Here is a 25,491-nt window from a genome sequence, read left to right as displayed (position 1 = left end):
ACAATAAACAAAAAATTAAGGGCTTTTTGAAGGAAAAAGAAGGGAAAGCGGAACAATACAATATTTCTGTATATATATTTGGACAGATCTAGTGCTACTTTCGCACAATAGCTGTATTATTTTTCTTAAGTTCTTACTTAATAGTCTTAATATACAATTTGACAACTGTATCTTGAAACATAGAACAATTTCAAAAGGCCATTCAAAAGGGCATGACAGAGAGCGAAAGAACAACAAATCAAAAACGGCAACATTCCTTTATAAGTGTAATAAAACTTTGAAGATATATACAATAAACAAATTAAGAAAGTGCTATATGAAGGAAAAAGGAGGAAAAACGGAACAATACAATACAATAAACAAATAAAGAAAGGGCTATATTGTAGTAACTACTTACAGAGGGTATTTCACCCAAACACTTTACTTAACACCTTTCAAGTTAGCTACACTATATATATGCTCATACATGTATATTACCTTTTCCTGTTTTACACAGCATGATTTTTACAATGTTTCTGATATAACTTTGTATGAATGTTTTTTTTTTTATCTCTAGATAATTGCTTTTCTGCAAATGACATACAAATATACAATGTATATGCAAGTAACAAAAACCCTTTGAGTGGAAAAAACTATTAATCAGTTCTTTAATATGAAATAACAGGAAAAATAAGTCAAATAAAAGATAACTGTACATTAATGTGATTATCCTTCAAGACATCATTTGGAAACTAATTGTCTATGGGCAGAGAGACGGACATTCAAAAGCAAAATCAAGTTAAGTCCTGCAGACTCATCAGGCGTGTAAAAAACAGCATGCATGTATTCTCAAATGTCAAGATTGAAACTTCAATCGCTTAAATTTAATACATTTTTTTTTCTCCGTCCAATATATATTCCCATGTGTGCCTTGATGTGTTGCTTAAGACTACTCTTTGAAATGAAAATATTGTTACATACATCACATTTAAACGGTTTTTCTCCTGTATGTATTCTTATGTGTTCTGTCAAATAACTTTTTTGACCGAATGTACTATTACACCAATTCAGTACATTTAAATGTTTTTTTTCCAGTATGTATTTGCATGTGTTGCTCAAGATTACTCTTTGAGATAAAAGTATTATTACAAATAACATAAAAATGGTTTTTCTCCAGTATGTTTTCTCATATGTTTTGTCAGATGAATTTTTTGACCAAATGTACTGTAACATTCATCACATTTAAATGTTTTTTTTCCAGTATGTATTTGCATGTGTCGCTTAAGATTACTCTTAGAAATGAAAGTAATATAACATACATCACATTTAAACGGTTTTTTCTCCTGTATGTATTCTCACGTGTTCTGTCAAAGAACATTTTTGACCAAATGCACTGTAACATTCATCGCATCTAAATGGTTTTTCTCCGGTATGTATTCGCTTGTGTTGCATAAGATTACTCTTAGAAATGAAAGTAATATAACAAACATCACATTTAAACGGTTTTTCTCCTGTATGTATTCTCAAGTGTTCTGTCAAGGAACATTTTTGACCAAATGCACTGTAACATTTATCACATTTAAATGGTTTTTCTCCAGTATGTATTCGCATGTGTCGCTCAATAATACTCTTTGAAAAGAAAGCACTATTACATACATAACATAAAAATGGTTTTTCTCCAGTATGTTTTCTCATATGTTCTGTCAAAGAACTTTTTTGACCAAATGTGCTATAACAATCATCATATTTAAATGGTTTTTCTCCGGTATGTAATTGCATGTGTCGCTTAAGATTACTCTTTGAAATGAAAGCTTTTTTACAAACATAACATAAAAATGGTTTTTCACCAATATGTTTTCTCATATGTTCAGTCAGACGAATTTTTAAACCAAATGTGCTATTACATTCATCACATTTAAACGGTTTTTCTCCGGTATGTATTTGCATGTGTCGCTTAAGATTACTCTTTGAAATGAAAGCACTATTACAAATATCACATGTATATGGTTTTTCTCCTGTATGTATTTTCATGTGTTCTGTCAGATACCGTTTTTGATTGAATGTACTATAACATTCATTACATTGAAATGGCTTTTCTCCAGTATGTATTCTCGCATGAGTATTAAGACTACCTTTTTGACTAAAAGTGCTATTACATTTATCACATTTATATGGTTTTTCTCCAGTATGTACTCTTGCATGAGTATTAAGATTACCTTTTTGACTAAAAGTGCTGTTACATTCATCACACTTATATGGTTTTTCTCCAGTATGTTTTCTCATGTGTTTCCTTTGATAACACTTTAGGCTGAATGAACTATCACACACATCACATTTGTAAGGTTTTTCTCCAGTATGTATTGTCAGGTGTTGCTTTAGATTACTCTTTGTGGTGAATGTACCATCACAAAAGTTACATTGAAATTGTTTTTCTCGGGTATGTTGTTGCCTCATGTGTCTTTTTAGGTTACTCATTCTGCTGAACTTGATATCACACAACTTGCACGTAAATAGTTTTTCTCCAGTGTGCATTCTTATGTTTTGCATTTTTTCACTTGTTTTGAGATAGATCAAAATATCATATAAAGACCTGAAAAAACCAAAACATTTAATATACTTAAGGCAAAACTGGATTTAGATCATAAAAAAAAATTAAAAAGTGACATAGCTGTGCGAGGACAACACATAACTTTTTCTGTAAAGAAATAAATAAATGATTTAAACCATATTGCATGCCATAAAGTCCCGAAGGTCCGTGAAAGTCCTGGAAATAAAGTGTCTGTCCTGGAGATGATTTATGGCCCAGTGACAAAACTCTAAATTAATCTACTTTCTAGCAAGAAATTTTACATTTTTATATAACCTTATTGTCCATTTTTATAAACTATTCTAGAACGCTATAGATAACGAACGCTCAAAATATCGCTAAATAATAGGTGATGAAATGTACAGGATTCAGCGAATGTTTCAGGTAAACGTCATGGCTAATTGTCCTTTCTTAACATTACTATATTCTATTCTACGACTGATTGAATTGATGATGCCTAAATATTTAAACAAGAGGGCCATGATGGTCCTGAAGTCGCTCACCTGTATATAGGCCCCCAGAGTGGGGCCAGTTTAAACCCTAGGGCTTTTGTTTGAATAAACTTGTTAGACACCCATTCGAAGATATTTCATGCTAAACATCTAAGGTTTGGCTCGTTGAGTTTTTTAAAAAAAAAAGATTTTATAAGATTGAACTATACACATATAGTTAAAAGCAATGACACCCCTAGGGCGGGGCCAGTTTTGACCCCATTTGACACTCACTAGAAGATGTTTCATGCTTAATATCTAAACTCTAGCTATTTTGTTTGTTTTTTTTAATCAGATTTTTAAGTTTTTGCTATACACATATAAGGAAAATCAATGTCCCTCGGGGCAGGACCAATTTTAACCCTAGGGCTTTTATTTGAACAAACTTTAAAGACACTAATTGGAAGATGTTTCATGCTATATATCTTAACTCTAGCTATTTGGGTTTTTTCAAAGAGGTTTTTTTTAAGTTTTTGCTATACACATAAATAAAATCAATGACCCCCGGGGTGAGGCCAATTTTGACCCAAGGGCTTTAATATGAACAAACTTTGTAGACACTCACTAGAAGATGTTTCATGCTTAGTAACAAAACTCTAGCTATTTGTTGTTTTTTTTTTTCAAAGAAGATTTTTTTTAATGTTTTTGCTTTACACATATAAGGAAAATCAATGACCCCCGGGGCAGGGCAAATTTTGACCCCAGGGCTCTTATTTGAACAAACTTGGTAGACACCTATTGCTAAATATCTTAGCTCTAGCTCTTTGGGTTCTTTAAAAGAAGATTTTATAAGTTTTTACTATATGCATATAGGGAAAATCAATGACCCCCTTGGGCGGGGCCAATTTTGAACCCAGGGCTTTTATTTGAATAAACTTGATAGATACCCATTAGAAGATGTTTCATGCTAAATATCTTAGCTCTAGCTCTTTGGGTTCTTTAAAAGAAGATTTTTTAAGTTTTTACTATATGCATATAGGGAAAATCAATGACCCCCGGGGGCGGGACCGACAACAAAATTTGATCAACTTTCGTTTTGAACCTATAGATGATACCATAGACCAAATATCAAAGCTCTAGGCCATTTACTTTCAGACCAGAAGATTTTTCAAGTTTTCGCTATATGTATATAATGAAAATCAATGGCCCCCCCTCCAGAGGGCTGGGCCAATTTTGACCCGAGGGCCATTATTTGAACAATCTTGGAAGAGGTCTACCAAACAATGTTTCATGCCAAATATCTTACCTGTAGCCTTTGCCAATTCAGAGAAGAAGGTTTTTTTATGTTTTACTATATACATATTAGAAAAATCTATGACCACCAGGGGTGGGGCCGATTTTGACACTAGGGACAAAATTTGTACAACTTTGGTATTGGAACTTCAGATGATACCATAGACCAAATATCAAAGCTCTAAGGCATTTACTTTCAGACCAGAAGATTTTTCAAGTTTTCACTATATGTATGAAATGAAAATCAATGATCCCTTGGGGCAGGGCCAATTTTGACCCAAGGGCCATTATTTGAACAATCTTGATAGAGGTCTACTACACAATGCTTCATGCCAAATATCTAATCTGTAGCCTTTGCCAAATCAGAGAAGAAGATTTTTTTAGATTTTACTATATACATGTAAGGAAAAACCTATGACCCCTTGGGGCGGGGCCAATTTTGACACTAGGGATAAAATTTGAACAACTTTGGTAGAGGACCCATAGATGATACCATATACCAAAAATCAAAGCTCTGGCCCATGTACTTTCAGACAAGAGGATTTTTTAATTTTGTGTTTTTTGAAATCCTTTTCTGGCCCTATGACCTACATATGCAACAGACCGGAACCATTTGAACAACTTTGAAAGGGGACCAACCAAGGATCATTTCTGTAAAGTTTGGTTGATGTGCAGTCATTGGTTTCAGAGGAGATGTTGTTAATGTTCAAAAGTTGACGACGCACGACGATGGACGACGGACACAGGGCCATCACAATAGCTCACAGTGAGCATTGCTCAGGTGAGCTTAAAAGAAAGAAAAACTGTTAATAATTATTGACATTTTGTTATGTTTATACGCGGAGAGTCCGAGCGGGGCCAAAAAACCCTCGAGGGCTGTAGGGCTCTTAGATAACATGTATGACGCGTATCAATTCAAGTAAAATCAAATTAAAAGTAAATGAAAATTTCAAAAAATATTATATCCTATACCAAATCAGCTGTGAAAAAATCCTTAGATACTGGGCGCCGCCATTTTGAAATCCTTTTGAGCTAAATATAGATATCAGAGCGCTTTAAATGAGCTTCTACATAATTCAGACTATTGATAGCAGACGCATGATAAATAACACTTCCAGTGAAAAAATGATGTACAAAATCAGAAAATAAACATGCATTTCATTAATAGAACTATAGTAACGATTATAAATATAAAAAGTTACTTTAACGTATACTTTTTGATAAATAAGCGCATTAAAAAATAACGTTAAAACAACAACTGTGATTAGAGATTAACAAAAATGGAGATTTTCGGGCGCCCCAATAATAAGTTTCACACCATCAATTTATTCGTTTTGTTTACGGTACAAAATACCTGCAAGAAAAATCTGGTTAACATGTACACTAAACATGTTATGCTAAAATCATAATTCATAAGAGCTTTCCGCGCCATAGGTAGCACCTAATTTCATATTAGTGTCATTAAATTTGCATGTTGTAAATACCGGTAATATAGGTTGTAAATCACTATGTAAATTAAAAAAATACGTTTGCTGTTCAATGCCCCACCTCCATATGAAAAGTGTCCCGGAAATTAGTCTAAAAATTATTGCATGTATTATTAATTTAATAAACAAATCTCTGAAAAGAATATTAAAGAAAAAGGTTGTTTTCCCCCTTTTATAATAGGTTTGTCCATTCACCCTTGTTATATTATCCAAGTATGAATTATTTCCCTAAATAATACAAAATGAAAAAGTTACCGCAAAATGATTGCATTTGAAAACAAGAGCTGTCAGAAGGACAGCGCGCTCGACTTTTTTAGTGCTTGCATATAAAACAAAACTTTGACAGTTAAGGGCACACAAGACTTTAACTAGGAATTTCTAAGTACAAATCAAGAAACATTTTCACAGAGTTATCTTCTCTTGCTTACAGATAGGTCTCATGATGGCACATAAGAACTCCAACTTCCAAAGTAATATCTCAAATGGTTAAGTCAACAAGTGGACAAGAATGAAAATCTTAACTGAGTTTCTAAGTCAAAAAGGGCCATAATTCAAATAAAATCCTTAACAGAATTACCTTCTCCTGCCATGTTTTGGGACCATGATGGTAAACAAGTATTCCAACTTTCAAATTAATATCTCAAACAGTTCAGTCAAAAAGTGGACTGGTACTAAAAACTTAACCAAGATTCTAAGTCGATAAAAGGCCTTAATTTTTAAAACAAATCCTTGACAGAGTTACCTTCTCTTGCGTACAGATGGGGGTAATGATGTGAAAATAGCATTAAAAGTTTCAAAGCAATATCTCAAAGGGTTAAGGCAATAAGTGGATTTTACCCATATTCAATGTATTTTCTAAGTCAAAAAGGGGCATAATTCTGTCAAAAACCTTGACAGAGTTATGTCCTCTTGTCTGTTGATGAAGGTCGTGATGGTAAACAAGTATGGTCAGTTTCAAAGCAATACCTCCAATGGTTTTGAAATAAAGTGAGGTGGTACAAAAAACTTAACCAAGCTCAATACACTTTCTAAGTCAAAAAAGGGCCATAATTCTGTCAAAAACCTTGACAGAGTTATGTACTCTTGTCTGTAGATGGAGGTTATGATGGTGAACAAGTATGGTAAGTTTCAAAGCCATACTTGTAATACTTCTGAAATAAAGTGGGGTGGTACGAAAAACTTAACCAAGGTGTGACGCCAACGCCGACGCTAACGCCGACGCCGACGCCGGGGCGAGTAGGATAGCTCCCCTTTTCATAGAAAAGTCGAGCTAAAAAACTATGCCACCGCATTAATACGGGGAAGTCATAGACCGGGCCCGCGAGGCGGATCCGGGCTTGGCTTGCCCGGCTATAGACTTCACATGTATATTAAAAAGAAAATCAAATAAAAAAAAACAATTAAAAAATATATAGTATTCTATACATAGCAATGAAATTTTCAGTGTCAGTTCTAGTCGGGCCCTGCCATTTACAATGTAACTCAATGATAAAAGGCGGTGTATTCTGATAACGGAACAAATCTCAACTTTTCTGATAAATTAATGAACGTCGAGTGTTCCGAATGAAAATGGAAGCGTTGCATGTAATTCCGAATGACACCTTTAGGGGGCAGGGGACCTAAAAATGAAAAATTTTGTATTTCAGTGTGACCAGAAACACAATTCCAAATATTTCAAAATCTGTTTCACAGGCAGATAAACAGTTGCACAGCATTATTCACAGCATTATGCAATGATATATGACATACATTGAAGAAAATAATAGTTTGCATGCATTGCTCCTTCAAAAAAATGACTGACAGCAATTTATATTTACCCCCACCCAGCCAAAATCATACCTAAAATATACAATATGGGCAATCTTCATGAAGGTGCAGCATACTCCCGAATCCACCCGATTCCTTTAAAAATATCAATAACACGCAGTGCAAGCTTTGGAGAGCTATTTTCAGAAATGAACAAAAAAATGTCTGTCATATGTTTAGATTTTTCACAAAATATCTGAAATTTCTTACTTGTTTGGCGCCAACTGTCAAAGCTTGATTTTTAACTTTTTCACCTCCATTCAGAGAGTCAGAAATACATAAAAAGCTACCAAAATGCTAAGTTTCAGGTAAAAGCCCAAAAATACTTCTCATTTCCTGCACACAAACAAGAAAGAATTACAATGACAGAGAAATATCAGAAGTTATCAGTACATTCAAAACACCATGTCTGAGTTATTAAAAAAATTGACCGCGGCCATCATTCGAATATGTCCCCTGTCCCCTTAAGATTTTTTATGTGATCCACATTAAAGCGTTTCCTTTTATTTTCTTAACTTATGGAGTATTTCGCATTAAACATTAAGTTAACTTCGAAAAGTGTGTACTGCGGTTACTTTGTATTTAATCAAAGATTTAAAAAAGACCCTATTTCAGGGGAAGTAACTAGTACAATGACCATGCCTGTTACATGATTTTCTTAATATCAAGTGCCAGGAACCTGTGAGATGGTCATTTTTCTGTATTCCACCATCACTTAAATACCATGAAGTATTTTAAAAACAATATTACAGCCACATTTAATGTCCCAAAATGAATTTTACAGCAAACCAAACCCCATTTAATCTGGCATACACCTAAATGTGCAATAAAGATACCACTGTTGACTTATATGACATTATATACATTTGTAACAATTGAAAGTGCTCAATTATGCATTATTATGTCAATTTGCACAATATAAAACTGTTTAATCTGGAAAAATTTGCATCATTCGAATATGTCCCCTGCTAGTTTAAGGTCTTCAGCGTACCCGTTTATATACTATGACATGACGTGAAAGCCGCATCAGATGAAAAACAAAAATGTTAAAGAGCGGCTTATAAAGTTTTGGAAGCCAGAACTAGTCCCCTGCCCCCTTTTAAAAAAATACAACGGAAAGAATAAAATGAATTTCTTAACCTGTTAACGACTTCCCCGTTCATAGGCTTTGCCTAATTTCATATTACAACTGTAGTGTAGCATATATTGAGAGGAAAATTATGTTCACTATCTACACAGATTATCGCGTAAAGGAATCAGTAAAAATATTCCTTACCACACTATTTTGTTTTTTCAGCTCAACTTAATGGCGGGTTACTTTCAAAGGGCAATTACTCATTTATAAATGACAATTCGTCCCCTTGCCAACTCGCTCTTTTTGTTAATTCGTCACTTCACTTTAATTTCACATCAAAGACTATTGAAACCACGTGATTAGACTTTGCAACCATTATACACCCAGGCCAGTTTGTACCTTCATGCAGTGGTATATAGAGGAAGGTCTGAAATACAACGAAAAATTACGTTGAAATTATTTTGTATTAGACTACAATTTAGCAAACCACGAAAGAATAATATATGGAAGTTTTTGGTAAACTCGTGTGATAACGTACATGTTCGGATATTACATATACTTATATAACATATAATACAATGTTCTAGAAATAAACAACAATAAATGTTCTTTCTTAATCATTTAGATCTCAATCAACACTTTTTTCAAGCAACTTTTTAAAGAAAATGAAACGGATATATATCTATGTTTTTTAACAATTCATTTGTATTTCAAATAAAATTGCCCTTTTAGTCCTTTCTGCTTTTAAATTGTTTTGTCTTTATTGTTCAAGACAATATTATGGAATCAACCTACTTTTACCGTTAATAATTTTTATATAAACTGGAAATATCCTTCATACATAAAATAATATAATCTGATGTCAACTCAAGATATTGATACAATTAAGAAATTAGCAACTTTTCTATATCTAGCGTTTAGAGAACGTGATCAATTTTTGTCTATGTTTAGATAATTAGTAATTTATACTTTTCTTTGATAAATGTAGCGCTTAAAGAACACGTTTATTTTTGTCTATGATTAGATAATTAGTACCAATTCTATTTCTATGATAATTGTTGACATTTTGTTTTATATATTTCTATTATGTCTTAACCATGTCTGATTTGTAGCATCCACAGATGTATATTTTGTATTATAAATCTTTATATGTGTATGGGCCGGTGGCATTATAACTCAATAAAGTTTGATATAAACATTGCATGAGGTGTAGCTTTTAAAATACACTCTAAAAATATCTACTTCCGATCTTTGAAAAAATGACGATTTAAAATTATGTTGATCCGATGAAAAAACTATCGAAGGCTTGTCCAAAGTATGCAGCGAATCCAATCACGGCCAGCGTCATCTTTACCTAGAAATTAAGTTCAGCAAAGAAAAAAAGTGTTGACGCATGATTCATGATGGTTTCTAGATTTCATATTCCACCATATAAATGCATTGACCAGAATGGGCACTATATAGCAGGATAATAATCAGTTTTATCTTGGAACAAAAAGGATAAATTTCAGCAATTATAACACTTCATATACGTCTGAATAAACCATCAGTGCTAATATATTTTATATTTATCTTAAATAAATTTGCCAGTGCATTTTGGCATTACTCCTAATTCTATTGACGGAATGCAATGACACTTTAAAATGTATTTGTTGTTGTTGTTTTCATTGCAAGACAGAATGACAGAGACAGAGGGATTAAGGTCGTTGACATCAAACCTCTGTGTAAGAGACCTTGGTAGACTAGCTATCCAGATAGCTTAACGGACTTCGATGACTCTACTCAGGTGCCCGTTCATGCTTTGAATAATGCTAAAGGGAGCACCTGAGGACTTCCTTCAAAGATGGAAATTGGTCATATGGCCTATACTGTCTTGGTACGACACCCTCATAGACAATCAGTTTATTATGAAAGGGAAGCAAATCTGTAGACACGGTATATTTTCATTACATTAAGTTGTTTCCCTTAGATTAAGGAAAACCGTATTTTTCATCACAATTCTAAAAATGTAAGAACAAAAGAAAGAAAGAAAGAAAGTTACAATAACTAAAAAACGGTAATAAGGGTGTAATGTTTTTTTTCTAAAAAACTATGTTGCAATGCAAGGTCTACTTGTTTGTTCCTTCGAATAGTTTATTATTTTTTCAATACATTGTATCTAAATAGATTGAGGCTTATCCAAACTTGCACACACAAAAAGCTTTTGTTAGACACGAGATCCAAATTAAGCAACAAAAAGTATGTGAATAAATCCCAAAGCTCTTTATGCTGTCTACAATCCATGAAAATAGACTCTAGAATCAAGGTCCAATATGAAAACTATAATGCTTCAGATGCCAGCTATTCCTATTTAAATTTTTGTGCTTTAAGTCATTAATTTTTGTTGTTATTATTATTATTTTTGACCGTAAGAATGTTGGCCAAACTAAGCTTTTTTGTATTTATTAATGTGAGGTTTCCTTATTTATTACCACGTGTATTAAATGTAAATACAAATGTATGAATATCATTTCCTTTTAGTATGTCTTTTTTACAGACAACTTAGATTTAATATTTTACCTAATTATTATGGCCATTGGCCAAGTTTGTTCTAATTAAAATCTCTTTTAATTTGTTAACAAAGTGATGTTATTAAAAAACTTTGCAAAATACGTTTACAAAGCTTACATTTGGCGCGAAAAATTTCAGGCATGATTTATGTACTAAAAAGTAAGTAAATATATGTTATTTATGGTTTCATAATGCATAGTTATTGGCGATAGAATTTGATAGTATTATTTTATATACGACTTGATACTTTTCTCTTTGTATTTGTCCCGCTTTTGTTAAGTTTTGTATATATGTTATATATTGGAGATGAACATTTATATGTTTTTGCTAAATAATATATAGAATTGAATTGAATTGAATATAACAACATCTGTTGAAAGAGTAATTATTCCGGGGCGATTGATCTGTTTTAGAAAAGTTGTATTCAAACGCGCCAAATTAAGACATTTGGTGCTGGAATTCTGAGTGACACTTCATTTATTCAAAATGTCATTATATTCAACCGATCTTTTCAATAACTGATTTGAGAGGAAGCTCTATTTTGTGTTAAATCGGTGTGAAAAAAAGTGTTTAAACTTAAAACATCATTATTTTAAACTTAAACAAAGTCGCATATTTTCATATTATTATCACCGACTTTCCGTTATTTTCACCGCATAAAGAGAAATTCAACGTCTGGAATGGTTGTACACCAGGTTTGATCAGGGTATTTCAATATAGATTTATTTATTTTACACAAGATCGGATTTTTTTTAAATAATGAGAATAATTTACCCCTTTTTATGATGTTCAATAAGTGTCTAATATATTATATGTTTATTGGCGTGTTCATTTGATAAAAATTATATATAATTTGTATACATTTTTGCAAATTAATCAAGTATTTACAAAAATAATTGCCTTACTGAATGCCTTGATGTTGGTGTTAGAAAATGAGTTCACTTACCGAAACACGAAATGCTTGTTTAGAAACACAAACATCTGAAATAAGGTGTTCCATTTTTCAAGATTAATAACCCTACAAGAAATTGTTATATCATTGTTACGAAAGGAATGCTAACAATTCTATATGACTTTGCATGGAAAACTAGGACCTAACATATGCAAGTTAACCAGTTTTTCTTCGGCCGAGTATCTTTTTTAAGACACTTCTTGTTAACAAGATTTGTTTGTAAAATATGTATGTCCCTTATCGACAGCCAATTAGTCATGTGTGACTTCTGACCTAGTGAACAAAAAATTAATAAGGGTTATCTTTTGGTCATGACTTAAGGGGTTATCTACTGGCTAAGACTAATGCACTTACAAAGTTTGAGGGCCAGCAACTATGGGATTGTCAATTTATTGATCGGAAAACTTTTTTACCTACAAGGTTAATTTGACATTGACCTTTGACTCCTTGACCCCTAAATCAATAAGGGTCGTCTAATTGTCAAGTCAAAAGCACCTACCAAGTTTGGGGGCCAACAGCTCATGGGTTGTCAAGTTATTGATCGTCAACCGTTTTTACCAACAAAATAAATATGAACTTGAGCTTTGACCCCTTGACCCCAAAATCAATAGGGGTCATCTATTTTTCATGAGCAATCATCATACCAAGTTTGAAGTTCCTAGGCCTAAATGTTCTTTAGTTATTGATCAGAAACTGTTTTTATCTACAAGATCGATGTGACCTTGACCCCTTGACCCCGAAATCAAAAGGGGTCAATTGCAGGTTATGAACAATCACCATACCCAGTTTGAAGTTCCTAGGCCTCATCGTCCTTAAGGAATTGAGTGGAAACCATTTTTAACTACAAGTCAATGTGACATTGACTTTTGATCCCTTGACCCACAAATCTATAGGGTTCATATGCTTTTCATGACCAATCATCATACCAAGGTTGAAGTTCATAGGCCTAAGCATTCTTTACTTATTGATCTTAAACCGTTTTTACCTACAAGGTCAATGTGACCTTGACCTATGACCCCAAAATCAATAGGGGTCATCTGCTGGTCATGATCAATCATCTTACTAAGTTTGAAGTTCGTAGGCCTAAAGGTTCTTTAATGACTGATCGGAAACCGTTTTTATTTACAAGGTCAATGTGACCTTAACTTTTGACATCTTGACCCCAAAATCAATAGTGTTCATCTGCTGGTCATGATCAATCTCCATACCAAGTTTGAAGTTCCTAGTCCCAAAGGTTCTTTAATTATTGATCGGAAACCGTTTTTAATTAAAAGGTCAATGTGACCTTGACCTTTGGCCCTTTGTCCGTAAAATCTATTGGGGTCATTAACTGGTCATGGCTAGTCACCATACCAAGTTTGAAGTTCCTAGGCCTAAATGTTCTTTAGTTATTGATCAGAAACTGTTTTTATCTACAAGGTCAATGTGACCTTGACCCCTTGACCCCGAAATCAATAGGGGTCAATTGCAGGTTATGAACAATCACCATACCAAGTTTGAAGTTCCTAGGCCTGAGCGTCCTTTAGGTATTGAGTGGAAACCATTTTTAACTACAAGTCAATGTGACATTGACCTTTGACCCACAAATCTATAGGGTTCATATGCTTTTCATGACCAATCATCATACCAAGTTTGAAGTTCATATGCCTAAGCCTTCTTTACTTATTGATCTTAAACCGTTTTTACCTACAAGGTCAATGTGACCTTGACCTTTGACCCCAAAATCAATAGGGGTCATCTGCTGGTCATGATAAATCATCTTACCAAGTTTGAAGTTCGTGGGCCTAAGGGTTCTTTAATGACTGATCGGAAACCGTTTTTACTTAAAAGGTCAATGTGACCTTAACCTTTGACATCTTAACCCAAAATCAATAGGGTTCATCTGCTAGTCATGATCAATCTCCATACCAAGTTTGAAGTTCCAAGGCCCAAAGGTTCTTTAATTATTGATCGGAAACCGTTTTTAATTAAAAGGTCAATGTGACCTTGACCTTTGGCCCTTTGTCCCAAAAATCTATGAGGGTCATTTACTGGTCGTGGCTAGTCACCATACCAAGTTTGAAGTTCCTAGGCCTAAATATTCTTTAGAAATTGATCAAAAACTGTTTTTATCTACAAAGTCAATGTGACCTTGACCCCTTGACCCCGAAATCAATAGGGGTCAATTGCAGGTTATGAACAATCACCATACCAAGTTTGAAGTTCCTAGGCCTCAGCGTCTTTTAGGTATTGAGTGGAAACTATTTTTAACTACAAGTCAATGTGACATTGACCTTTGACCCCTTGACCCACAAATCTATAGGGTTCATATGCTTTTCATGACCAATCATCATACCGAGTTTGAAGTTCATAGGCCTAAGCATTCTTTAATTATTGATCTTAAACCGTTTTTACCTACAAAGTCAATGTGACCTTGACCTTTGACCCCAAAATCAATAGGGGTCATCTGCTGGTCATGATCAATCATCTTACCAATTTTGAAGTTCGTGGGCCTAAGTGTTCTTTAATGACTGATCGGAAACCGTTTTTACTTAAAAGGTCAATGTGACCTTAACCTTTGACATCTTGACCCAAAATCAATAGGGTTCATCCGCTGGTCATGATCAATCTCCATACCAAGTTTGAAGTTCCTAGGCCCAAAGGTTCTTTAATTATTGATCGGAAACCGTTTTTAATTAAAAGGTCAATGTGACCTTGACCTTTGGCCCTTTGTCCCAAAAATCCATAGGGGTCATTTACTGGTCATGGCTAGTCACCATACCAAGTTTAAAGTTCCTAGGTTAAAGGGTTTTTAAGTTATTGATCGGAAACCGTTTTTACTTACAAGGTCAATGTGACTTTGACCTTTGACCCTAAAATCAATAAGGGTTGTCTAATGGTACTGACAATTCACCATACCAAGTTTGAAGTTTTTTAGTTATCACTCGGAAACCATTTGGTCTACGGACCGACGGACACACAGACAGACAAATGCAAAGCAATATACCCCCTCTTATTTGAAGTGGAAACATAATTATATACATGTATTCTGGTCAATAACATTACTGAGCAACTTGTTTCGGTCATTTGTACATATATTTGGACAAATCTGGTGTATTTATCGCACAATAGCTGTGCTATTTTTTAAAATTCTTAGTTAATATACACGATGACAACTGTATCTTGAGATATAGAACAATTTCAAAAGGCCATTCAAAAGGGCATGACAGAAAAAAAACAAATCCAAAACGGCAACATTAGTGTGATAAAATTTCAAGTTGGAAACTTTCATGATCAGCATACAATAAACAAATTAACTCAAAAAATATACAATGTATATGCAATTAACAAAAAACCCTTTGAGTGGAAAAAACTTATAATCAGTTCTTTAATATGAAATAACAAAACAAAAAAGAATAAAAAAAAGTCAAATAAAAGAATACTGTACATTAATGTGATAATACTTCAAGTCATTATTTGGAAACTAATTGTCTATGGACAGAAGGATTGACATTCAAAAATGCAATACCATGTTGAGTAGAATAATCAGGCATGTAAAAATCAGAATGTGTATACATATATTCTCAAATGTCAAGATTGAAACTTTCAATGCTTACATTACATAATAAATTATTATGTTTGTTTTTTCTCCGTCCAATTTATATTCCCATGTGTGCCTTGACACAATACAACTGCATAAACCATCATCTTAATTACAACCTTACACTATTTATTGTTTCATATGTCGACTATCACACAAATCATATGCAAATGGGTACGGTTTTCTCCGGCATGCATTCTCATCTGTTGCTTAAATGTACTCACAGTCACTTATTATAAATGTATCTTGAATCTTCACAAAACTCACATTTTAATGGAACTATTCAGTAACTATTCTTTTATTTATCTTTATGTATCTAAATGAAATGTTTTATGATTATATCACATAACATGTTTGTCTGAGTATGTTTTCTCATGAAAAGCTTAATTTTGCTCATAGAACTGAACAAGAGGGCCATGATGGCCCTGAAATCACTCACCTGTATATAGGCCCCTGGGCCAATGCCAATCTTAAACCAGGGGCCGTTATTTAAGCAAAAGAAGATGTTTCATGATAAATAATCTAAGCTTTAACTCTTTGGGGTTTTTAAAAGAAGTGTTTTAAGTTTTTACTATATACATATAGCGAAAAACAATGACCCCCTGGGGTGGGGAGGGGCTTTTATTTAAACAAACTTGGTAGACACCCATTAGAAGATGTTTCATGCTTAATATCTAAGCTTTAGCTATTTGGGGTTTTACAAATAAGGAAAATCAATGACCCCGTTGGGCGGGGCCAATATTAACCCCAAGGCATTTATTTGAACAAACTTGGAAGACACTGACTAGGTGATGTTTTATGTCAAATATTTAAGCTCTAGCTCTTGCGGTTTTTTAAAAGAAGATATTTTAAGTTTTTACTTTATACAATAAGGAAATAAATGACCCCTGGGGGCGGGGCAAATTTTTACCCCAGGGCATTTATTTGAACAAACTTGGTAGAAACCCACTAGAGGATTTTTCATGCTTAACATCAAAGCTCTAGCCATTTGGGGTTTTTAACAAAAGATTTTTAAGTTTTTTACTTTATACAAATAAGGAAAATCAATGACCCCCAAGGCCGGGGCCAATTTTGACCCCAGGGCATTTATTTGAACAAACTTGGTAGACACTGACTAGATGATGTTTTATGCCAAATATTTAAGTTTTAACTCTTGCAGTTTCCTAAACGAAGATATTTTAATTTTTTCTTTTGGTTGCCATGGCAACAAGAGTTCTGATTTGAATTAAATTCTTTGAACAATTCTTAAAGTTGACAACCAAAAGAAAGATTCCTGTAAGGGATAGATGGAATTTGCGGTGTGGTTTATGAGGAGATGTTGTTTAAAGTAAAAGTTAACGGACAGACGGACACCGGACGAAAAGGGATCACAAAAGCTCACCATGTCACTTTGTGACAGGTGAGCTAAAAAACCATTGCAAAGACTTTCTTAAAATGTTTTTTCTGCTATATGAATTCTCATGTGTACTTTCAGATTGCCTGTTTGTCTGAATGCTTTATCACATACATCACATTTATATGGTTTTTCTCCAGTATGTATTCTCATGTGTTCTGTCAGACTACCTTTTTGACTGAATGTACTATTACATTCATCACATTTAAATGGTTTTTCTCCAGTATGTATTCTCAAATGACGTTTCAGTGAACTCATTGAACTCAAGGTACAATTACATGAACTGCATAAAAATGTTCTTTCTGCAATATGTATTTTCATGTGTTTCTTTAGAAAACTTGCTTGATTAAATAAACTATCACATACATTACATTTATATGGTTTTTCTCCAGTATGTATCCTCATATGTTGCTTCAGACTACTCGCTCTAGTGAATGCATCATCACATAACTTGCATTTAAACGGTTTTTCTCCGGTATGTATTCGCATGTGTCGTTAAAGTTTACTCTTTGAAATGAAAGTACAATTGCATACATTACATAAAAATGTTTTTTCTCCAGTATGTATTCGCATGTGTTCTGTCAGATGACTTTTGTGACCGAATGTACTATGACAATCATCACATTTAAATGTTTTTTCTCCAGTATGTATTCTAAGGTGTCGCCTAAGGCTACTATTGTCGCTAAATGCCGAGTCACATACATTACACTTAAATGGCTTTTCTCCAGTATGTATTCTAGCATGAGTATCAAGACTACCTTTTTGACTAAAAGTGCTATTACATTCATCACACTTATATGGTTTTTCTCCAGTATGTTTTCTCATGTGTTTCCTTTGATAACACTTAAGCCTGAATGAACTATCACACACATCACATTTGTAAGGTTTTTCTCCAGTATGTATTGGCAGGTGTTGCTTTAGACCACCTTTTTTGGTGAATGTACCATCACAAAAGTTACATTGAAATTGTTTTCCTCGGGTATGTTGTTTTGTCATGTGTCTTTTTAGGTTACTCATTGTGCTGAATTTGATATCACACAACTTGCACGTAAATAATTTTTCTCCAGTGTGCATTCTTATGTTTTGCATTTTTCACTTGTTTTGAGATAGATCAAAATATCATATAAAGACCTGAAAAAAGCCAAACATTTAATATACTGATGGTATAACTGGATTTAGATCATGAAAAAACTTAACAAGTGACAAAGCAACGCATGAATTTTTCTTTTATCTATAAACAAAAAAATAAATGATTTAAACAAATCTTTAAAAAGAATATTAAAGAAAAAGGTTGTTTTTCCCCCTTTTTATAAAAGGTTTGTCCAATCACCATCCCAGCATGAATTATTTCCCTAAATATTATAAAATGAAAAAGTTTCCGCAAAATGATTGCATTTGTAAAGAAGATTGCATTTTTGAAAAATGCTTTGCCACGCATTAATACAACGCTAAATTAAGTGTAAGAACAAATGTTTTTTGCATATTGAGACACTATCTACAAAAATTATCACGTAAAGGAACCAGTTACAAAATTCCTCACCACTATTTCGTTTGTCAGCTCAACTTAATGGCGGGTTTCTTTCAAAGGGCAATCACTCATTTATGAATGACAATTCGCCCCCTTGCCAACTCGCGTTTTTTTGTTAATTCGTCACTTCACTTTAATTCCACAACATGGACATTTGGAACCACTGATAAGACTTTGCCACTAGTATACACCCATGCCAGTGTGTACCTTTATGCAGTGGTATACAGTGGAAGGTCTGAAATACAACGGATAATTACTTTGAAATTATTTTATATCAGGAAACAATTTAGCAAACCACGAAAGAATAATATAAGGAAGATTTTGGTAAACTTGTGTGAGAAACGTACATGCTCGGATATTACATATACTTATATAACAGATAATATAATGTTCTAGAAATAAACATCAATAAATGTGCATTCTTATGTCCTAAATGTACTTGTATATGAGATTGAAGAATAAATTTACGAGCGAATACTTTGGCACATATTTCGCATTTATAATTTTTCTCTCCCGTGTGCACTGCCATATGGGATTTTAGAGTACATTTATGAGCAAATGCTTTGTCACATATTTCACATTTATAATTCTTTTCTCCCGTGTGCACTGTCATATGAGTTTTTAGATTGCTAGTATTAGAAAATGCTTTGTCATATATTTCGCATTTATAATTCTTCTCTCCTGTGTGCACTGTGATATGAGTTTTTAGATAACCTTTATGAGAAAAGGCTTTGTCACATATTTCACATTTAATTGCTTTCCCTCCTGTGTGTCTGATCATGTGAGTGCTAAAATCACATTTATATGCAAATGCTTTGTCACATGTTTCACATTTATAATTCTTTTCTCCTGTGTGTACTGTCATATGCATTTTAAGAAAATAGTTTCGTTAGAACAGTTAAAAACAAATATCGCATTGAATTATTTTACCACTAGTATGCATTTTCGTGTGCCTAATTAAGGGGAATCCTGTAAGATAAACAAGTAAATTTTAATCCCCTTTGTATTTCCAGTATTGTCACTGAAATTTTAGTATTGTACAAGCTTTCAATTATTGGAACGTAAATATCAAAACTAGCTCCATATTTCGAATGATGATTTTTATACTGATGACGTTCCTATTTTATTTAAATGATTATTGGAGATTTGAACAATAAATTTGTCTGTTAAAATATACTACATTGTGATAAAGTACACACAGTTAAAAGTTAAAGTTAAATATCAATGCAAAAATAATTTATGACATAAAAACAGTGTTCAATTTATCGTTAAAACGTAATTACAAATAATGATATATATTTACCCGTGTTCTGTTAACTTTTGATTGAAATTTGTTTCTTCTTGTTACTTTGACTTACAGACGTAAATTTGTTCTGATTATGTATCATATCATTCTTCCGAATTTTAATTAACATGTAGCTCTATACTTTTTTTTCCTTATAATCGAAAAATTCATACATTGACCCTTTACGTTTGCCTAACGATTTAAGTGCCATTTATGCATAATCGTTTGAAATATATAGTAAATTCCGCTCAACTTGACAATGAAAAAAATACAACTACATGTACTTGATTTTTCTATGAAACATGAAAAATGGTAGCTTTTGTATTAGTAATTTCTCAAGTCCCCTTTGCGCGCGCGCGTTTGTGTGTGTGTGTGTGCGTGTGTGCGTGTGTGCGTGTGTGTGTGTGTGGCGGGATTGGTTGGGGAAATAGCTAGGTTGTTTTACCTTTGCCGCCGTAATAGAATTATATGATCAATTTAACAACGAGATAATTTCGTCAATCGATATAATAGTCAGTCGTTAGCCGTACACATGTGAAATCTGCCTTGTGCCCGGTTTTAATATCTTGATTAATATTAATTATTCAAAATGTCAATAATGTTAGTTCTTTTATTACCAATCAACGGTTTTTTCAAATTAGTGATAAAAAGCGTGGGGTTTTGTCCACTCTATAAAATCAAAGACGTGGGGTTTTGTCCACTCTATCAAATTTTGAGGTGTGGGGTTTTGATGTGTGGGTTTTTGTCTGTCTTCCGGTACTGCTGTGTGTTAATTCTTCCCGTGACAAATTTTTCAGAGTCTTTCAAATTTCGGTCTCAAAAATGACTTTTTTTTATAAAACAATTATACAAATTCTTCAAAAAAAAAGTTTAAAAAAGATAAACACTAGTCAAATTGAAAGAGTTTATTTTTTTCTTAATTTATCACATGTTTGTTTAAAATACTGAAGATTGAAGATTCTTTTGAAACAAAATCTTACTTTATCTCATAAGGTTACAATGATCAAGTACAGATAGTTCATTTTGAAGATAAGACACGTGCTAACTGTTGAAATACACTTAACTTGTCGTGAGCTCTTAGGCCGCGTCTACAACTATTCAAGTTTCTTACATGTCACATTTAAAAAAGCTAAATAAATGGCCCTTTCGACATTTTTAGGGCACAATTTTTACTGAAATGTCTTATTAAGATAGCCCAGGATTTATACCTTTGTCTTTGTAATACTATCATGTTTCTGTAAAATATGTGAAAAAGAAGCGGGAAAATGATGCAAATAGTTAAAACAATGGAGTAAATGAAATGCGTACATTCTTTTAATAATTGAAAAAAATTGTGACAAAAATTTATTTTGATGCAAATTCTTTATTTGATGAAAGTTATTCACTAAATAAACAAGATCATTTTAAATCCATTTTGACTCTACTTGAAAAAAAAGAGCTCTTTTTTAATTTTTTATTTATGTATGAGTAAGAGTTCGTATTAAGACGACCGTAGGGAGTCTTACCGATCTCTTACCCATATAACTGCAAATCGGCTCTTACAACTCGATATCAGATAAAAATATAGAAAGTGTCACCTCTTTAATTAAGCATAAAGTTATTTTTCCCCAGCAGTCACGTACAAACAAGGATGGGGTCCAATTACTTAATCTGGCATGTAAAACAATGAGTTTTCAACAATACCCAGGATTGTTAATGCAATTCATTCCTGTCATAGAAGAAGAAGAAGAAGAAGCTTTATTCTTTCATAAATCTCACAATACACAATTGACAAAGCTATTATAGCTCATAGTCACATTTTGGTATATATACTTTTGACTTGATATTGGCATTAGTCAACAATAAATCTGTCAGTAAAGTAAACAAGATATATGTGAAAATAGTAAGATGCAAGAAACATTACTCTTACAAGATTTGAATGCTTTTGATTTGCAATTACTTCCCTTACATTTCAAAATATCTAATACAAAAGAATGTGTCAGACTTTTTCTTAAAAAGTGACTATTTTAAATATTCGTTTTTGTTCATAATTGAATCTTAAAATGTTCATCAAGATTGATATAAAACATAAACTACGTATGAAACATTATTTTGCATCTTCTTATTTTTTTTTTGGTATTATTTTTATTAACTATTTTCTAACATGTCAGTACGTACTTACGTACGCACGTGCTGCGTGCGTACATACGTACGTATATACATACAATAAATACATTTGTGTACCACACATGATATTTTTACTTCTAATACATTATTACCGCGGTTCAACCATGTGCAATCAATAAAATTATTAAAGAATGTAACACTATACTATCTAAATATTATATCTACATCTTCTTATTTCAAATGCTTTGTATACATATACAGATAAATTTCTTATTACTTTAACATTTTCTGATGAAAACAATTCTATGGTTTTAAACATGCTTGGTCGAACTCTGAAGTATTCTATTTATATATTTATCTCTAATTGTGTCATACATGTTACACTCAAAAAGGAAATGAAATTCGTCTTCTAATTTATTACACGATATGCAAAGTCTATTTTCTCTTACAGTTCTATTCCATCGGCCACATTCTATATTTAATCGATGTGAGGATACTTTCAATCTACATAATGCATTTCTATATTTTTTTAACATTAAGTATTTTAAGGTATGGTTGAAAACCAAAAACTACATATAGATTTATAAAAAGTAGCTCTTGTTGAGATATCAATCCTACTTTGCCATCCTTGTACAAAAACATCCTTATTCTTTGCTTAAAAATTTGTACAAATATGTTAAAATCTCCTACTCCTGCGCTAGCCAAACATGATAAAAACTAGTCTGGATAAAATATTCTTAACACATGAAGCCCAATTTGATTTTTGAGGTTGATTTTCAATGTCATTTAACATCATTTTATATATATATAATTTATATATTTTATTTTCAGGGCTGCTTGTTACTTTCAACCAATATTTTATAATGTACACAATTCTAAGACTATATAGATCAGTTCTTCCAAGATCGCCGTATATAAAATCATTTTGTGTGCTTACTTTTACACCTAATGTTCGTTTTGCAAAACATTGTATGCACCCTTTCAATTGGTTTGCTGTAAAAAAACCCACACCTCAGCACCATAAATAGGACTGGCTTAATTAGTTTATCAAACAGGTCTAAGACATGATCTGAAGACAAATTAACAAACCTAGACATATAACATTTTAACTTAAAAATTGCCTTTAATGCTTGCCCTGATAACGTGTTACAGGCTTCCTGAAAGGAGCCACCTGACGTAAAAAAACAATTCCTAGGTACGTATATTTATTGACGATTTCTAAAATATTTCCATCATAATAAAAAGCCAAGTTATTTGGTAAACGCCCCCTTTTCGAAAATATTATCACTTTTGTTTTATCTTTTATTTAAGCTTAATTTCCATCTGGAACAATATTCATGTAAATATTAAGACTAGTCTGTAGTTCTTCAGCAGAGTTTGCTAAAAGAACAATATCATCAGCATACATCAATAAAAAATAGTTTCAATGATCCTATATCTACACCCTCTGCACCCTTAATGACCAATTCTTCTTCTAAATCGTTTAAATACATGGCAAACAGAAAAGGACTCAAAGATTCACCTTGTCTTACTCCCAGATAACTATCAAAAATAGAACCTGTCTCACCATATAATTTTACTCTTGAACGTACGTGTGCATACATTGATTGAATAATATTAAATAACTTACCCCTTACACCCAATTTGAATAATTTATACCATATATTCGGTCTTACTAAGTAGTCAAACGCTTTCGAAAAATCAACAAAGACACAAAATAATTTCTTATTTTGATTAAGAACATGATTAATAAGAAACAAAATAATGTTTTGCTTACTTTTTCTAGAAAATATAAACAGTCAGCAATTAATAATCATTTTTCTTAGAGTTAAAAGGATATCAAAAAGTTACTGTGTTCTCATTTGTCTCTGCGACCTGAGCTCCACGTGTATTATCTATGTAATAAATTTGAATGTATCCTCACATTGCTACAGTGTTATCAGCCTTTTTAGAAACAACTGACCTGGCTAATTAAAATATGCCAATCACAATTTTCACTATCAGCACTGGTTTCTTCATGAAAAAGCGGCCACACTAATTACTGCCGAGTAAGGGCCCGTCTACACCTATCCAAGTCTTGAATGCAAGTATTATATTTTCTTGTATTGGATAGTGTAGACACCCTACTTGAATGAGTTTTAAAGAGAAATTATGTGACATCCAAGAAGATAATTCCTTGCAAGAAAGTTAGAACACGTTCTATTTTTCTACAAGTATTTGGCTGTCAAGACACTGATAACACCGGTTTGACACATAACATGTGCCCGAAGGTTTAATAGTGCTGTTATTTTTATTATTTTCTGACTTTTTGTTGTTGATTCAGTGTACATGCCCTTTAAATTCCAGTAAATGATTACAATGTCTTGGTCAAAGGAACAAATCATGATGATTTGTTTCTTTGCCCAAGACATTGTAAACATTAACTGAAATTCAAAGGGCATGTACACTGAGTCAGAAAATAATAAAAATAACAGCACTATCCAACCCTTGCGCACATGTTTTTTGTCAAACTGGTGTTATCATTGTCTTGACAGCCAAAAACTTGTAGAAAATAGAACCTGTAAGAAATTAACTTCATGGATGTCACATAATTTCTCTTAAAAAAACATTCAAGTAGGGTGTCTACACTATCCAATACAAGAGAATATGATACTTGCATTCAAGACTTGGATAGGTGTAGACACGGCCTAACTTTATTTTTAAATACCAATAGTGACAAATCAACAAATAAGGTTCATGCTATTTCTTTTTGTATTTTCTAATGAATAAAAAAGGTTATTATGAGGAAACGAACAGTCATAACTACAAAAGTGCGTTAAGGCAACGCGAAATTTAAGTAAAATTTGGAACACAAACACGAATGACGTTAAGATTATCAATAAGATTGCTAAATAAAAAAACGGGTATTTGTGAATTGTTCGTTGCCCTACTGGGGTCCTGTGTGTTGGATTTTGTCGGGTGCTGCGTTCTGAGAACATTGTTTTGTCTAGTTAATCTTTGTGCTCATATTTTGTAAGGTATTTTATGCCCTATTGTGCGCTGATGAGATCGTATCATCGGACAAAATCTATCAAAATCATTGAAGTCTTCAATAGAATATATTCACTAAATTAGGTCAAACGATACAATAAATCCATTTCTAGTCCATATGAAGTGGTCATAATTTTACATCGCTTAGAAGATTCATATAAAAATGGCTTATTTTTTGTTGTTGTTGTTGTTGTTGTTGTTGTTGTTGTTGTTGTTGTTGTTGTTTATGATGATGGTGATGATGATGATGATGATGATGATGATGATGATGATGACGATGACGATGATGATGATGATGATGATGATGACGACGACGACGACGAAGACGACGACGATGATGATGAATATGATGATGATGATGATGATGATGATGACGACGATGATGATGATGATGGTGATGAATCTAACA

The 25,491-nt window shown here is 32.8% G+C and overlaps 1 protein-coding gene across 1 annotated transcript; it reads right to left on the bottom strand.

The window, feature by feature from the left end:
- Positions 1 to 999: 999 nt before the first annotated feature.
- Positions 1,000 to 18,833, bottom strand: LOC132733780 (zinc finger protein 845-like). Its single transcript, XM_060720462.1, is given in 3 exon segments — positions 1,000 to 2,569; positions 17,174 to 18,264; positions 18,674 to 18,833. Coding segments are annotated over 2 exon segments (2,313 nt in total). The 5' UTR covers positions 18,223 to 18,264; positions 18,674 to 18,833; the 3' UTR covers positions 1,000 to 1,305.
- Between the last annotated feature and the right edge of the window lie 6,658 nt (positions 18,834 to 25,491).

This window comes from Ruditapes philippinarum, unplaced genomic scaffold, assembly GCF_026571515.1.
Source record: "Ruditapes philippinarum isolate M1 unplaced genomic scaffold, ASM2657151v2 ctg3911_1_1_1_1, whole genome shotgun sequence".
NCBI classification, from domain to species: Eukaryota; Metazoa; Mollusca; class Bivalvia; order Venerida; family Veneridae; genus Ruditapes; species Ruditapes philippinarum.
Note: the sequence above shows the minus strand (reverse complement) of the source record. Positions and strands in the feature narration are given on the sequence as shown.